General features: G+C 50.4%; 1 protein-coding gene across 1 annotated transcript in view; it reads right to left on the bottom strand.

The window, feature by feature from the left end:
* GRIK3 (glutamate ionotropic receptor kainate type subunit 3) overlaps positions 1-15233 on the bottom strand; it is a 189436-nt gene that overhangs the window by 42082 nt on the left and 132121 nt on the right. Inside the window, exons 6-9 of the mRNA XM_049774672.1 lie at positions 11157-11330; positions 10472-10615; positions 5113-5220; positions 1782-1895 (exon numbers count right to left, since the gene is read on the bottom strand). Coding sequence (XP_049630629.1) covers positions 1782-1895; positions 5113-5220; positions 10472-10615; positions 11157-11330 — 540 coding nt within the window. The remainder of the gene's footprint in view (positions 1-1781; positions 1896-5112; positions 5221-10471; positions 10616-11156; positions 11331-15233) is intronic.

The following is a 15233-nucleotide window of genomic DNA, read 5'->3' as shown; positions in this document are numbered from 1 at the left end:
CCATGGTGCAGCATGGTACTGGTACATGCAGATCTGGTATTCAGATCATGGTCCTGCTGGACCACAAGGGCGTTCCTTTCCCTGTGCCCTGGTATGGCTGCATTCTAGCCAGACATTAGAGGTCAGACCTCTAGGGGGCCAACTGAGGGTGGCAGGTGAGGGCATTTGTGAAAAGCTAAAGTTGCCTCCTCTAGGAAGGCCCAGACCTGCAGCTGGAGACAAGTTCCAGGGTGCCTGTTCTTGCCCAGTACCAAGCCTGGGGTAGCTCAAGACCTGTGCACTTTGCCTCCTCTTGGAAAATCACCTCTCTAGGAGCTCTTTCGGTTGGGGGCTGACCCAGGTCAGCACACCCCACTATCTCTCCTAATCTCTGAGCACCAACCAGCTTCACCTTGGTTAAATCTCCTCTTGTGAAAGTGTTTTATTTATATCTCACATTTTATGCAGCTCAGCTTTTAATCTTTTACCACCCTTTTACTATTTTATTTTTACCCTTTTATATTTTAGCTTTGTCACACTTTTATCCTTTGCTTTCTGACATTTTACATTTTTTTCACCTTGTCTAGCCAGAGCTGTTAATTATTTAATTTTTCATCCTTTTCCTGATGGCTTTTCTTTTCATCTTATCCCTTTTCATACATCTTTCTCTATTATTTTCCTTTTAACCTTTCATTTTGTTCTTTTTGTCTTCTCTGTTTCTATCCACAGGAATATTCTGTTCATCGTGCACCAGTCTTTACTCTTAGCCCTTATTTGTTTTTCTTATTTGTTTATTTTGAATCTGCTGGGTTGTTCTACACACACACCCCCATTCCTGATAAAAATCTTTTGACGTACTAGTTTTAACAGTCTGCTTTTAAAAAATATATTATTTTAGTTAATGAGAAGTTGATTGCTAATGAAGGCAAATAGGGTAAGAATGCCTGAAAGAGGGGCAGGAATCTTCCAGAGCAGTCTCCAGAAGCACCCTTAGCTCTCCATCATTAATGGGCTCCATTCACTATCCAAAACCCAGAGGACAGGCAGCTCAGTGTCAGCTGCACAGGGAGATTCTGGGAGAACTGGATTCAGTGAAGATTCCCTCTGTGGCACTCCACAGTACTCACCTCCCCCACAGAACCAACAACTGGTATGTTTCAGCAGGAGGATCTGGGACCACCAGTATGGCCTGGCTGAGCTGGCTATGGCAGGAACAGGCAGAAAGAATATCACAAAGACTCCCAAGCAGGATCAACTTGGTGCCTCCCAGTTCTCAGGTTCTGTTCAGTGGCTACCTAATTTCTTCTGGCCACTACCAGCAGTGTTCTTCTTCGGAGACCCTCAGGGTCAACTACTGATTTCTCCCAAGGAGATGCCATCAGGCCGGGTTCAGGCATTTTTGAAGGCTCCTGGGTGAGAATCCACTGGACAGAGTGACAGAATGGTTCCCACCCCTGGGACAGAGTTGGTACTGAACCACCGAACATCCTGAAGGCCTCCAATATGGGCATTCGGAAAGGTCACAGGGAACCAGTGGGCTGGTTCTGCAGAGGGGCCAGGACCTGGAGAGTCAGTCCTGGATTCACTTGGTTAGAGGAGAGGTGCCAATCATGGCTGGGGCCTCAGGAGAGGTCGAATTGGAGGGGCCCAGTGTTGGTGGAGCATGGCTTCTTCCTGCTGTCCAAACCCCTTCTGAATGTGTGCACTTCCTGCAGTACCCCCACCACCAGTGGCCTCCTCAAAGGCCCTGGGCTCTTTAGGGACTGAGGGCTCTGCTGCTCTTTGCTAGCCTTGGCTCTTACCAGCAAGGTGGTGACAATGAGCGACCGGTTGGTCAGTGAGTCTGTGACATTGGGGCCACGACCTTTAGCAACTTCTGTGATGTTGAGGCCCTCAGCAGGACTCCACACCCCAACCTGTGAGACAGACAGACAGACAGACAGACAGGGAGACTGAGTTCACAGCTCACCATCCTCCCTTCATCACTCAGTTTCTGCTCCAGCAGTCCCCTCCACCACCACCACCCCCCTTTCTAAGGACATCCAGAGCCTAGCCCAAGATGCTGCACTCACTTGTTGCCAAAACCACCAAAGCAGAAGGAGAAAATGCAAGAGAAAGTTTGATTGGGGGAGCACAGGGTAGGGGGTTCTGCCTTGGGATTTGATTATGAATAAGAAGGACATCTGAATAAGAAGGACACCTATTGCTTGGGAAAATCCTGGGTACACAGCTGCTCACTTCCTGGGACCCCGCCCATGTTTTGCTCATGGCAAGTTCAGGGGCCAGGAGGATCTCTTGAGCATCTGTTAACTGAATGACCAAGGGACTTGGGGATTGTCACAGGCTAGAGCTAGTCACTGCAGCTGCTAAGGGGCTGGGAGATAGATCAAGATAGATCAAGTCAGATCAAGATCTGACTTGAAGGCAGTTTGCTTGTTTTCCTCTTAGAGTCAGCAGTTACCTGGCTAAGGGGACAGAATGTCCCTGCAGGGGCCCAGATCAGAGAAGCAAATAGTTGTAAACTCTGATCATTCTGCCTGCCCTCTCGAACCTCAATCTACCTGTCATGGCCCCCATCTCAGTACCCTCTCTCAAGAAAGGTTCCGGAGACCCACACTGCTTGGCCCAGTTGGGGGTTATTCAGGAAGCTTAATCAATTAAACAGAGAGGCTGAATGCAAACATCCCATTAGGAGAGCTGTGCTGAGCAGATAGCAGGGAGACATGTAATTAGGCTGGGTAATTCCATCTTAATCCTCCCAAAGCCACCGGCTGGAGCTGCTTGCCCAGCTCTGACCCCGCTTCACAAACAGGGGATGAAACGAGTGGCATAGTGGCCATGCAAGGGGGCTCAGCATATTCCCCAGCAACTCAGTCAATGCAGATCTCTTGCCAAGAGAAGTGGTACTCAAGGGTTTCTTCTCTCAAGTGGGCTGAGCTCAGGCACAAGCACATGACAAGGGTCCCCAGTAGCAATCGTGGGGGCACCCAACAAACATTGGTCCAGTGACTGCATAAACAACAGGAACCTTTGCCAGCAAGATCCTCCTGAGCTGCTTTCCTGGTGACACCAACTGCTGTGGCAAAGAACAGTGTATTGAACTGAATACCCAAACAGCAGAGATACTTTGCCTATAAGCAGGAGTTCTGACCTAAAGCCTCTGCAGGTTAACCTTTGTCTGGGAGTAGTAGAGTGACTATTTTTTTTTGGTTTTGGGGTCACACCCGACAGCACTCAGAGGTTACTCCTGGCTCTATGCTCAGAAATTGCTCCTGGCAGGAACCATATGGGATGCCAGGATTTGAACCACTGTCCTTTGGCATGCAAGGCAAATGCCCTACCTCCATGCTATCTCTCTGGCCCCTATAGAACTATGATCTATTTGTATTAACTGTACCAGAGCTACTGAGGGAAACTCAGATGGGAAAAAGTTCTCTGATGGGCCCGGAGAGATAGCACAGCGGCGTTTGCCTTGCAAGCAGTTGATCCAGGATCAAAGGTGGTTGGTTCGAATCCCTGTGTCCCATATGGTCCCCCGTGCCTGCCAGAAGCTATTTCTGAGCAGACAGCCAGGAGTAACCCCTGAGCAACGCTGGGTGTGGCCCAAAAACCAAAAAAAAAAAAAATGTTCTCTGATGACCAAGGAGTGTTGTCTGCCATGGGCATAGAGTGGTGACACCTGGGCTATCTAATTTCCAGCCTTAGAATTTTAGGTCCTTTCCAAAGAGAAAGAACGAAGAGAGGAAATCAAGATAGCTTTTTGTGCCAAGACAGTATTTGGGGGGGTTGGAAGGAATTAGGTCATATCCAAAGGTTCTCAGAGCTTATTTCTGACTCTGTGCTCAGGGGTCACTCCTGGAAGTACTTGGAAAACCAAACACGGTGCTAGGAATTGAATTGGGTTGGAGTGTTCGGGGCAAATGCCTTACCCACTGTACCATTCTCTCACTCAACTAGTACTTATATTACTACAGTCATAATGAGGATAGCTGCCCAGAAAGGCAAATATTTAACAAGCAATGAGAGATGATTTAATGAGAACACATCTAAATTGTAAAGAGCCAGGCTTACTAGTTTCTTTGCTCTTAGGAGCCCAGGCCCTGACTTTATTGAATGGACTGATGTTCTAGGCAGCTAGAAAAGGCTATAGAGGAATGCTGTGATCTCCTAGGCAATCCTTCCCTGGTCCATTTACCTGGTGGGAAATCCAGGACCTAAAGTTACCCTAACCACAGGTACATCCCAGCTTGAGAAGGCTGCATTGAGGGGATGAATCAGAAGTTGGAGGTGACAAGGATTACTTTTGCAACCAGCAGGACTGTGGTAAGAGACCTGGAGTGAGATCTGAGGGGGGCAAGTGACTGGTCAATCACTCTATGTTGGGGGGCATGGAGGTTAGGACTCAATGGCAAGTTGGGGCATTTTTTGGAGATCCTGAGAGTCCCAGGTGAGGGGCTGAAACTGCAATGTGGAGCAGCAGTTGGCAATGCCACTATGTTTGATAAGCTGGTATGTGGGTGCTGAGATTGCAAGACAGCTTCAGTGGAGACTCTGGGGGAACCGGCTCAGAATATTGAAAGAAACCAAGGAAAAGGTCTGAGCCAGGCAGAAGAGAGGCAAGTCATAAAGACCCCCTCAAAAGTGAATGAATTCCTGCTCCTAGACAGGGGCTGGTGTGTGTGTGGATGCTGAGGGTACCCAGGACACCCACTCTCAGATGAGGGAAAGTGCTCTGGTTAAGTCAGCTTGTAGGGGGAATGGTGTGGCAGAGCTTCCAGTCCAGGGGTTGCTGAGCAAGAAGGAGCACATTAAACCCCCTTTCTCAGACCTGAATTTCACTCTGACCCAATGGTTTCCCTCGAAGGGCCTGTTAAGACAGTGCCATGGATTTCAGAGAGTAGATCCCACTCCCTAAATCCCATTCTCATTCCTCCCCCACACTAAGCATATGAGACCCTTGGTCAGCGATAGCTTGGGAGCCCATGAGGCTATAGCCCTAGGCTCTGCCACTCCACTCTGTCCTTCATGTCCTCTCAAGGGTCCATGCATGGCCCTCCACGTCAGGCCACACCCCAACTCCCTTTTCCCTCGGGTCTTGCCCTCTGCCATCCTCCCTCTCCTGAACCCAAATACCTTCTCCAGGCCATCCTCCTTCAGGCTGATGATGTCCAGATCGAAATCCGTGCGTAAGCCACTGGTTTTGTTGAAAACAATCCGTCCAGTTAATCCTTCCCACTGAGCCTGCCGGAGGGGAGAGGGCAGACAGGCAATTCCTCGGGCTCATAAATCATCATTCGGTACAACTGTACAATGCTTCATTTTAATTACTCCTCGCACTGATACTGTTCCCCCAAGACCATGATTAATTAATAATCACCTCCATCATTGCTCGGGCTGTGGTGCGAGCCAGAGATTTCCATAAATTCTATTATGCTCTTTAGCCAGCTTTACACTTGCACCTCTCGTGTACAACATCGATCTTGGATGCGCTCAAATGAGCCCCCGCCTTGAAGCCAGGAGAAGGGGGACCCGTGTCAGATCCCCAGAAAGAGGCGAGGAAGAGACAGGTAGGTTAGGGCAGGCCGCACTACCGAGTGTCAGAAAGCCCAGAAGCCAGGTCATCTTGTTTATGAAAGAGACTCTAGGTGGAGCCCCCTGAAAACGAGGGGTGGTTGAGAATGGTCTCACACACATACACACACACACAGACACACACACACACACACACAGACACACACACATACACACACAGTCAGGTCCAGTTCCAGGAATGTCTGAGATGGGGTTGATGGACACCCTCAAAGTTGGCTGTGTGACCTTGGGGATTTTATTTCACCTCTCTGTCTCAGTTTCCTTGTCTGTCAAGTGATGATAAGCACCCAAAATGCTGAGGGAAAAATAAATCACAGAGATGACTAAAAACAAGGAGTTGGAAAATAGCACAGCAGTTAAGGATCTTGTGTAGCATGTACCCAAATCTGATATCCTGGACCACATGATCCCTGGAGCATTGATGGTTCAGTCTGAGAGGTACCCAACACTGCTGAGGTGCCATGGGGATCCCCAGCACCATAGGGCCAGCATGATCTTATTTTTGGGTTCCTGTACTGACTTATCAGCTTGATTGGCCAAGAATGGTTTGTGAAGCCTCTCTTACTCAAATATTTAGAATAGTGCCCAGGACAGGCTGAGCTGGGAGTCAGCAGTGGCTTCTGCCTCATGCTTTTAGCATCACTAACTCTGAGAGAGCTACAGAAAAGCACAGAACCCAAACCAGAGCTGTGGTTGGCACATCTTCTGGGTCTCTACCTTTGGCCCCTACACACTTCTATCAGCAGCATCTTCCCACCACAGGTGCAGGGAGTGGTTTGAGCAGTTTCCACACTGCATCTTGTTGCCGAATCACTGATACTTCCCTGTCCCTCAGATCCTGCGGAGTCTTTGATTGGGTTTTGTGCAATCCAGGCAATGGTGAGTGAGGGTCGTGCTGCCCGTGGTATGGGGCAGAAAGCAGGCAGGAAGGACACCAATACCACTCCAACTAGAGTCTCAGGACCTCTCCTGCCCAGCAGGAAACCATCCTTCCACTTCCTGCACCAAGGATTCAGGGTTCAGCCAGTACATAGATTGATGCTCATGTGCCAGGCTCTGTCTGTCTGGGGGCAGAGTGTGGAAAGAGAGGTGGCCTGAGAGTGGGATGAACTGATTGGGCTCATGCATTGTGCTTGCATCAGGTGGATGATGGGAATATTGAGGGCAGGGGATGGATACCCTGACTGGCTGCCTCAGCTTCCTAGTTACACTGAGTTAAAGAACCCCTGAAGATCCTTAGGCACCCTCCTTCACTGCAGGGCTCACTCCTTGCTAACTCACTCACAAGCTGCCATTCGCAAGCTAACCAGAAGTTCAGGCCTTTATAGGCTCTGAGGCCCCAAACTAACCCCTGGATGCTTCCAGCACTTGGCAGCTTTAAGGCACAAATCTACTGGAAAAAATATGGCGACACACCAAAGTGTTAGCTCAGACAGGAGGCAGCTCTGGGGACCCAGGAGTGTATAACAGCAAAGTGGACAGGACACGGGCTTGGCACACATGGTCTCCCTGTACTGAGCTTTAGGAAGAGGCCAGTGATTTACTTCACAGAGGTTCAAAAGTAAATGGGGTATTTCAAACAGCAAAGCACATGCCTAGCCTGTGCAAAGCCCTGAGTGTGGCTGTGGCCTGAGAGCCTAGAGGGTGTGATCTGGTGGGCCCCACAGTACAGCTGGATCCTGCATCATCATGCCAGCCTGAGCTATACAACATGATCAGACCCAGACATGGAAATTTGCCCCTGACCCCAGCACTGCTGGAAATTATGACAAAACAAAGGATTATGTCCTACAACAGTTCTGACTCTGGGAAATTTTGACACTTATCCTTTGCTGCTGCTGGTGGTGTGTGTGTGGGGTGTGTGGGGTGTGGGGGGTGTGTGTGTGTATGTGTGTATGTGTGTGTGTGTTGGGAGGGGGGTGTAACCAGTACTCAAGGGAAACAAGGACTCCTTTAGTCCTTGGCAACTCTTAGCCAATGGGGCAGCAGGTGAATGCAAGGACTCAAGGATGTGCTGTTTAGGTCCTGTGGTACCAGGGATCATTTGGGCCATTTTGGGTGGTACTTAGGGCCTCTGGGGCCAAATATGGCTATGCTAAGGAGAACATGCAATTCGGGCACAGTACTCAGGTCAGCTGCATGCGAAACTGTGCTCTAACCATTTAGGTTTGAGTTAAGCTAACTTGGGGAATGGCAAAGGGAGGTCACAGAGTCAGGGTCCTGAGGTTCCACCACAATGCTGCCAGGTGGCATAACCCCCATTTATGGCCTGGGGCCTGGAGTCTTAAAGATTCAGACTAGGGGGCCGGGCGGTGGCGCTGGAGGTAAGGTGCCTGCCTTGCCTGCGCTAGCCTAGGACGGACCGCGGTTCGATCCCCCGGCGTCCCATATGGTCCCCCAAGAAGCCAGGAGTGACTTCTGAGCACATAGCCAGGAGTAACCCCTGAGCGTCACAGGGTGTGGCCCAAAAAACCAAAAAAAAAAAAAAAAAAAGATTCAGACTAGGCCAGTCCCCAAGAATGGGGTTCAGTAATGGCTCCTCTGCAGATGCAGCATGCAGGAGCCTTCCTGGTGCCCCCTGTGCAGTGGGGAGACCCCTGGAGCTCGAAGTGTGAGAAGCAGCGGGACTTCCTGAGTTGGTCTACACTTGACCCTGTGTTTCTCAGTCTGTGCCTGCCCCCTCTCCCAGAGGCTCCCTGCAGGCCCCCAGGGAAATCACAGCAGGAGCCTTCAAACCTGCCTACAGGGCAGCCTTTCTCCCTGTCAACTCCAGGAACGAAATGCCAGCAGGTGCCGCCCCGGTGGGCGGTGGGCAGGGCCGGCCAGGGCATCGAGCAGCGCGCGTTTCTCCGGTGACATTTCTTAGCCTGCCCGCCCCTCCAGCCGCTGCTCAGGACTTGCTAAATGAAAGATGCTTCCCGCGCGCTGAACTCCGGCCTGGTATTTTCCAGCTCCTCTCAGAAATGCCATGTCTTTAAAATGATTCACTGTCACGCAGTCAGGTGGGGAGATTGGACAGTTTGCAAATGGTCACAGGGAAGTGTGTGCTGATGCGGGCGCCTAGGGCCTGGCTGCAGGACCAAGGACAAGCCTGGCTGCTCAGGGATCCATTCCAGAACCTTTGAATGAGCAGAGATGGTGATTCTCTGCTTTACTTTTTCTATCTTTTCCTTTACAATGTTGGAGCTAGTACCTAGGCCTTACACATGAAGTGCTAATCACTACTTCTTGTCCCCAGCCCTGATGATGTTTCTGAAAGGTTCCATGAGGAACTGAGCAGGCAGGGGCCAGCAGAGGGTGGGCAGCAGCTCAACAGCTACTCAGCCCTGGAGAATAAAAAGGGCTCCTTCCTAGACCAAGGGCAGTGATAAATCTACTCTCTCTAGGCTTTACTACTGACCATATGCATCTCCAAGCCACACAGGGTGGTTGTCCTGTGTCTTTTCTCTTTATCTGGGCAAGAAATGAAGGTAGTAATAACCCTGATGAGGGAGGTCAGAGCTTCACTGACTCAGGGGACACTTTCTCTGTGCAGGGCAGAATCTTGAGTGCCTCTCACTCTCCACGGTGCTCGTAATCTCTAACAACCCTTCTATTATCTCCAGGGGCTAAGGTGGCTCAGAGGACCTTGTCTCAGGTCACTGAGTTGAAAAGCAGTGATGTTTCCAATCTACTTCTCTGCCCTCTAAGGCTCCTGAGGGAATAGTTGCAACTGATCCTTCCTCTGGACACCCACAGTTAACATCTGATGCATTTTTCAGGAGGGTGGTCTGAGCCAGGAGCATGAACACCCGAACATCCTAGACAGCATCACTGCCACTGAGGGTTTGGCACTACTTGCTCCCCTATGTGGTGCTCAAAGATGTAATCATAGCAACATGCCCAGGGGTTAGTATGAAAGGTCCCAAGGAAAAGAGAAGTTGATAGGGCTAAAGATACATGTGACTCCTATCCTGCCAGCTTGGTCTGAAACATAGGGTTGGAGGCATAGTATGACCTTGTCCCAAGGTGTCCCAAGGTGAACTCAAAATCCCAGGAAAAGCCTGGGAGTCTTTTCTCACTTTGGTCATTGCACACACAGACACAATGATTCCATTGCTATCTACCCTACCCAATCATGTTCGTGGGTGCATGGGTTTCTCTGTTTGTCTCCATTTCTCCATTTGCAGTGCCTGACACCAAGTTATGCCTATCAGCTCTGACATAAATACCCCAATTCAGTTCTCAAGGCAGCCATTCATTTCCACCCCCAGGAATTCTCCTTCCAGACTCTTGCTGTAGTGCTTTCTTGGACTGCCATTTGGTGCTGCCCTGCCAGGGCTGCCCTTGGGCATTGGCTGATCTGCCTATACCTCCTACCTAGTTTTCCTACTGGAGGTGCCCCATTTGGGCCTGCAGACATCCCAGCAGCCCTGAGCAGCATGTCCTCTCTCCCTCACTGGTAGAAGACCCTTGGGGTCATCATCTTACCCTGGGCCATGGGAAGTGGCTTCACCTTTCTGTTGTTAGGACGGGGCAACAAGTTCTGTACTCATTGGCCTGCAATAGCCTCTCTGTGGAGGGGCTTTGCTACAGGCATCAGGAAACCAGGAGAGCCGGGCCCCAGCAGGAAGTAGATATGGAGAGCACTGGGAGTTGACTGTTGGTCAGAAGCCTCCTCTGCCCATGCTGAGCGTTTCTTGCTCACCTGATCCTCTGAAAGTCATGCCTCCTCCCTGCTTGATGACTAAGAGAGGCACCCTCCTTCTTCAGGACTCAGGCCTCCATTAGCCTGGGTCCTGCTGAGCCACTCTTACTGCCAATGTTTAGTTCCCATGAATTGTGATGAGTCTGTGACGTGCTAACTGGCCTTTGGCCTTTCTCTGGGGTGGAGTTGTGGGGATTGGGGTGGAGCACTCACCTCCTTGATGAAGTTCATGAAGCGGCCGCCGAAGCGCCAGGCTTTGTGCCGGTGACACTGCAGGGAATTCACAGTCATCTGGGGGGCACGTTGGTAGCACACGGACACGATGTGGACGGCGTCATACAGCAGAGCTGCATCGGTCTGGAATAGGGTGCGACCTGCTAGGGGCAGCTCTGCACCCACAGTTCCCCAACCCATTCCCACCATGGGCACATGATGTCTTGGTGCAAGGAAAGCTCCAGAGGGAACAGTCTCTGAGATGCAAGGCTGAGGTGAGTGCAGTCATGCCTCACCCCAGTCCCTGAGCCCATGCTGAGGTCTTGTCCACACCTGATCCTTCTAGCCCTCCCCAGTCCCAATGGCCACATGTTCTGCCTTTTCAGGATTCACAGTCTTGTTCCCTCTAACTGGGCCCCACATGTCTGCATGCTTCAGGAGGACTGGGGAAGGGAGTTTAAAGTTAAACTTTGGGTCTGATTCCTCTGTGTTGTCCTGGTCTCTAGTCTGAAAAGTGCTGGTCTGAAGAAGGGAAGTGGTAGGAGGCAAGAAATGAAAGAAGGAAATGAGGGAAAGAAGGAAATGAGGGGAAGAAGGGATGGAAGGAAGATGGAAGGGAGAAGGGAAGAGAGGAATGAGGGGAAGGGAAAAGGAAGCCCTGATGAGGGTTATCCTGCCACCATACCATCATCACCCCATCCAGCAGGCCAGGCTCTGCACGGGGTGCTGCCTGCAGCCGTTCCACAGACCATTTATCCACGATGGTTGAGACATGGGGGTTGTCCACGTTGAGGATGCGGAAGCCAGTGAGGTTCACCCCTGAGTAACGGTAGGGCTCCAAGTCCAGTGCATAGAGATCCTGGGCAGAGGGAGGGTGACATTAGAAGGAGCATGTACCCTGCTGAACCCTGGTCTCCTGCCCCCACACAGCACCCCAGAGAGGCAAGGTTTAAAAGGTTATACCCAGGGAGGCTGAGTCCCCCAAGTACCTGTCTACTAGTGCTTAAGCCCAGAGCCTCACTGCAAAGCCCCAGGTCAGCTGCTCTGCCTGTTTCTCCATCTGCAAAATGGGTGTGGTGGCACCTTTAGAGAACCCAATAGTCAATGTCTCACCACCAACCACCACCGGGATCTTGGTGGTTAGAATGATCTGTCTTCCCAAGTCCAGGCTGTCTTTAGGAGGACAGATGGCTATGAATTTGGACTCGTCTAAGTTTCTCAGAGGATGGCTGGAGGGTGGAATTTATACACAAGAGATGTTTAAGGGTCCCTACCCTTCTTTCCTTAGCCACAGCTTCCTGCATCAGCAAGTCAGTCTATCTGTCTAGGGTCTGATCAGGCCCAACATGGGCAGGAAGCAGCACACAGCTACTGTTCAGGGCAGGGATCTGGGAGGGGAGAAAAGGAGTGACCTGGTGTGGAGCTGGGTGAAGTCAGTGTTGAAGCTGAGAGATTTGTGTGTAATGGGGGCCAATAGGTCAGCGGGAGCAAGAGAAAAATTGATCCTGACTTGGAAATAAGCCAACAAGAGGTTGCCAGACATGGCTCCCAGACCATCCAGGCCTATCCAGGCCCACCCAAGTCCACCCAGGCCATGCCACTCTCCAGGATCCTGCATCCTGGTTTTACTCTACTACTCAATACTGGGTAAAAGCCAAGACTTACGGTCCAAGTGCAGACTTTAGTCCACAGAAAAGACAATCTGGTTTGGTCTAGGAGGTGGCCTGTGTCCCCCACTTGGTGATTGATGTCTTGTCCTTCCACCCCCAGCTGCCACTACCTGGTACCCTGTCAGCTCTCCTGAGATGGCACAGGGTCTCCCTACATGCTCACTTCTATGCCTGCAGGTGCCAGGGCTGTCACTTTTTGAACAAAGACATTGACTATCAGTTGGTTGCATTCCTCTGTGGGGAAACTAAGTCCTCATGTCTAACACCTCCACACTGCCCTACGAATTTCTTCCCCCTGCCCCACTCCACAGACTTTCTAGGTTTGACTCCCAGCCATAGCACAGACCCTTCTTAAGCCAAGTTCAAGGCTCTTGGAACCAAGGCATTATTTCTTGGGAAACACCCCAACATATAGGGCTGGAAGCTGCTCTTCTACACTGAGCTGTCTCCTCTGGTCTCAGACACACTCCTGATAGATTCTAAACTCTGTCTCACTTATGCTCCCCAAAACAGGCTATTTTCTGGAAGGTACTATGTTGGAGGGGCAGGGAAGAGACTTGGAACATATTTTGTGAAGAAAGCTAAGTCCCAGTCCTGCCCAAACAAACATGATTCTGATCTGTGATGGAAAAGCAACTGGATGTGAAAGCAGTTTAGTCTTCATAGTTAGGGCTCCCCACTGAGGTGGCCAAAGGCTGTCTCCATGGATTGGATCATAGTGGGAAGTGGAAAAATCTGTTAAGTGCCATGTGGAGCAGATGGTCCACTCTTCCTGCCTCTAAGTGGGTCTTCCACCAACTGCCTTTCAATGGTGGGGAGTCGTAGGGGCAGGTGACTGACCAAGGCCACATGGCTGGAACTTGTGTCCAGGCTCATTCTGTGAAATAGGGAGGCTTCATACTGGCTTGTGACCCCTGACCATAAACCTTCCTACCTGAGTCTACATTTAGGGCCACCATAGGACAGGAGGCCAGGATCGGCAAATTCATACTACATGCAAGTCTACAAATCTAGATTCCATCCCTACTCTAATGCTCCTTTGAAGAACAGTCCACACCAAGCTCATTCAGAACCTGGCTTGTATCTTCAGTGACTGTCAAACATGAGACACACGTCAGAATTCTATTTGGAGCTGTGGAGGAGGGAACATATTAGCTATACGGAATCTAGGGGGGATATAAACATGACTTTGAGAGCTACAATTGAGCTATTTTCCTTGATGGAAACACACAGAAAGGGGTCCAAGCTTAAATGGGATGGGTGTGGAATGAGAGGGGAGCCCCACTGGAAGGGGGAAGAATCTAAAAGGGAGGATTCACTGGAAGGACTCATTGGAGGAAGAGTTGACTGAAAGCTTCTATCACCACTTTCCCCATCAGCATGGCTCAGGAAGGTGGCTCCTATATGGTTAGTAACATTTAGACTGTAAGGGCAGACCATTAGCTCTATCCTGAGTACAAGACTGTGGCATAGAAGGAAAAAGGGGTGGCTGTATGTACATAGAGTTGGGGTGGCTGTCAGGCTTTTGATAAATACTCAGAACATGCCCTCTCTGGCAGCAGGTGCGGTAGCTCTTGGACACGGACCAGGAGTTATGGTTGTTGGAAGGATGGGATTGACAAGAATAGAGCCCTTCCTGCTTTCTGTGCTTACAATATGAAGACAACTATGAGAAGCTGACATTTCCCAAGCACCCACAGACCTAGAGCAACAGACCTAGTAGAGCACTTCCTTGGCCAGCTCATTCAGCACTGCCTTAGGAGGAGGGGGTCAGCATAGTTTCTGACAGGCACCGACAGTTGACACAGCTAGGAAGCAGCGCTGACCAGTATAGGCAGATGTCTACCTCTCCTGCCTTCCACAGCCTGGAATAGCTGCCCTCCCTACAGCATGCAGAAAAGGCCCAGCCTGGCTCTCTTCAGCTCAGCTTCCAGTAGGAGCTCCTACTGGCTTCTTGAAACTAAGACCCAGGTCCTCCTCGGACTTTACAAAACTCTCCTCCCCGCCAGTCTCATTCCTCTTCTTGTCCCACCACTGCTTTGCTCCAGGAACACTGACTGTGTTTTGTAGCCCTTCTTCCCCAGCCCCTGCTCACACCATCAATCTTAGCTCTGTGCCATGTCTTTGTACATGTCCTATTTGCTGCCTGGACTTCTCAGCATTGATGGGCTAAGTCTTCTTTGAGACTTAGCTCAAAGGCTGCTGTTTCCAGGGAGTCTCCCTTGACTGATACCCCATACAAGCGTGAAAGGGCAGGTCAGGGTACTTCTGCTCTTATCCAGGACTTCACTGTCACTGATAATAACTGTCTGTGTTTACCTTTCTCTCACTCTTTGGTGAGCCCCTGAGCCAAACACTCCATTGGTTGAAAGAAGGTATCAAATCTGAAGCATTTGCCTTCTTGGATCTCTGTGACTGGGTCTGTCCTCTTCGGGACACACGGAGAAAGACAGCAGCTGACCAGACTCCTGTGTTGGAGTCCGTGCCGTCCACACAAACCTTCATGTCTATAGTGCATGGTGGGCCAGCTCTGCCCTGCCAAGCCAGGGAGAAGGCCTGGGAAGGGGCCAGTGCTGGGACCCACCTTCCCTTCTGCCACTTGGAGCCTGGGTGTCCTGCAGTGTTGGAGGACTTGGGCTCCCCTACGATGTAAAGGCAGGAACAACGGGGAGCTGGTAAAGAGGCCAGTCTGTCCATCTCTGATTATTTGCCTGAACTGCCCTGGGCTGAGACCCCAAGTACCATACACGGTGAACTGTGTGAAGCCTTTGCTGCTTGGCAGAAAGTTGCTGTTCTTGATGCCAAATGTTGACACACTGAATTCAGTATCAACGAGGGACCTTTTAGAAACATTCAGCATAACATAATAGACTAATTCATTAGCACCCCATGGGTCTGACTGGATAGAAGCTGAAGCTTGGAAAACATCGCCTTAAGGAATGACAGATGAAAATATCTTTCCCATGATATAACTGTTATTGCCGGGAAGTGGCATTAATTGTGATTGCTTATCTATTAATTTATTATAATTCCTTTTTTTCACCTCCAGGCTTTTACCTACACATGACATGTACCCGGGGCTCAGCTGGGGC

The sequence above is a fragment of the Suncus etruscus genome, chromosome 6 (assembly GCF_024139225.1).
Source record: "Suncus etruscus isolate mSunEtr1 chromosome 6, mSunEtr1.pri.cur, whole genome shotgun sequence".
NCBI classification, from domain to species: Eukaryota; Metazoa; Chordata; class Mammalia; order Eulipotyphla; family Soricidae; genus Suncus; species Suncus etruscus.
Note: the sequence above shows the minus strand (reverse complement) of the source record. Positions and strands in the feature narration are given on the sequence as shown.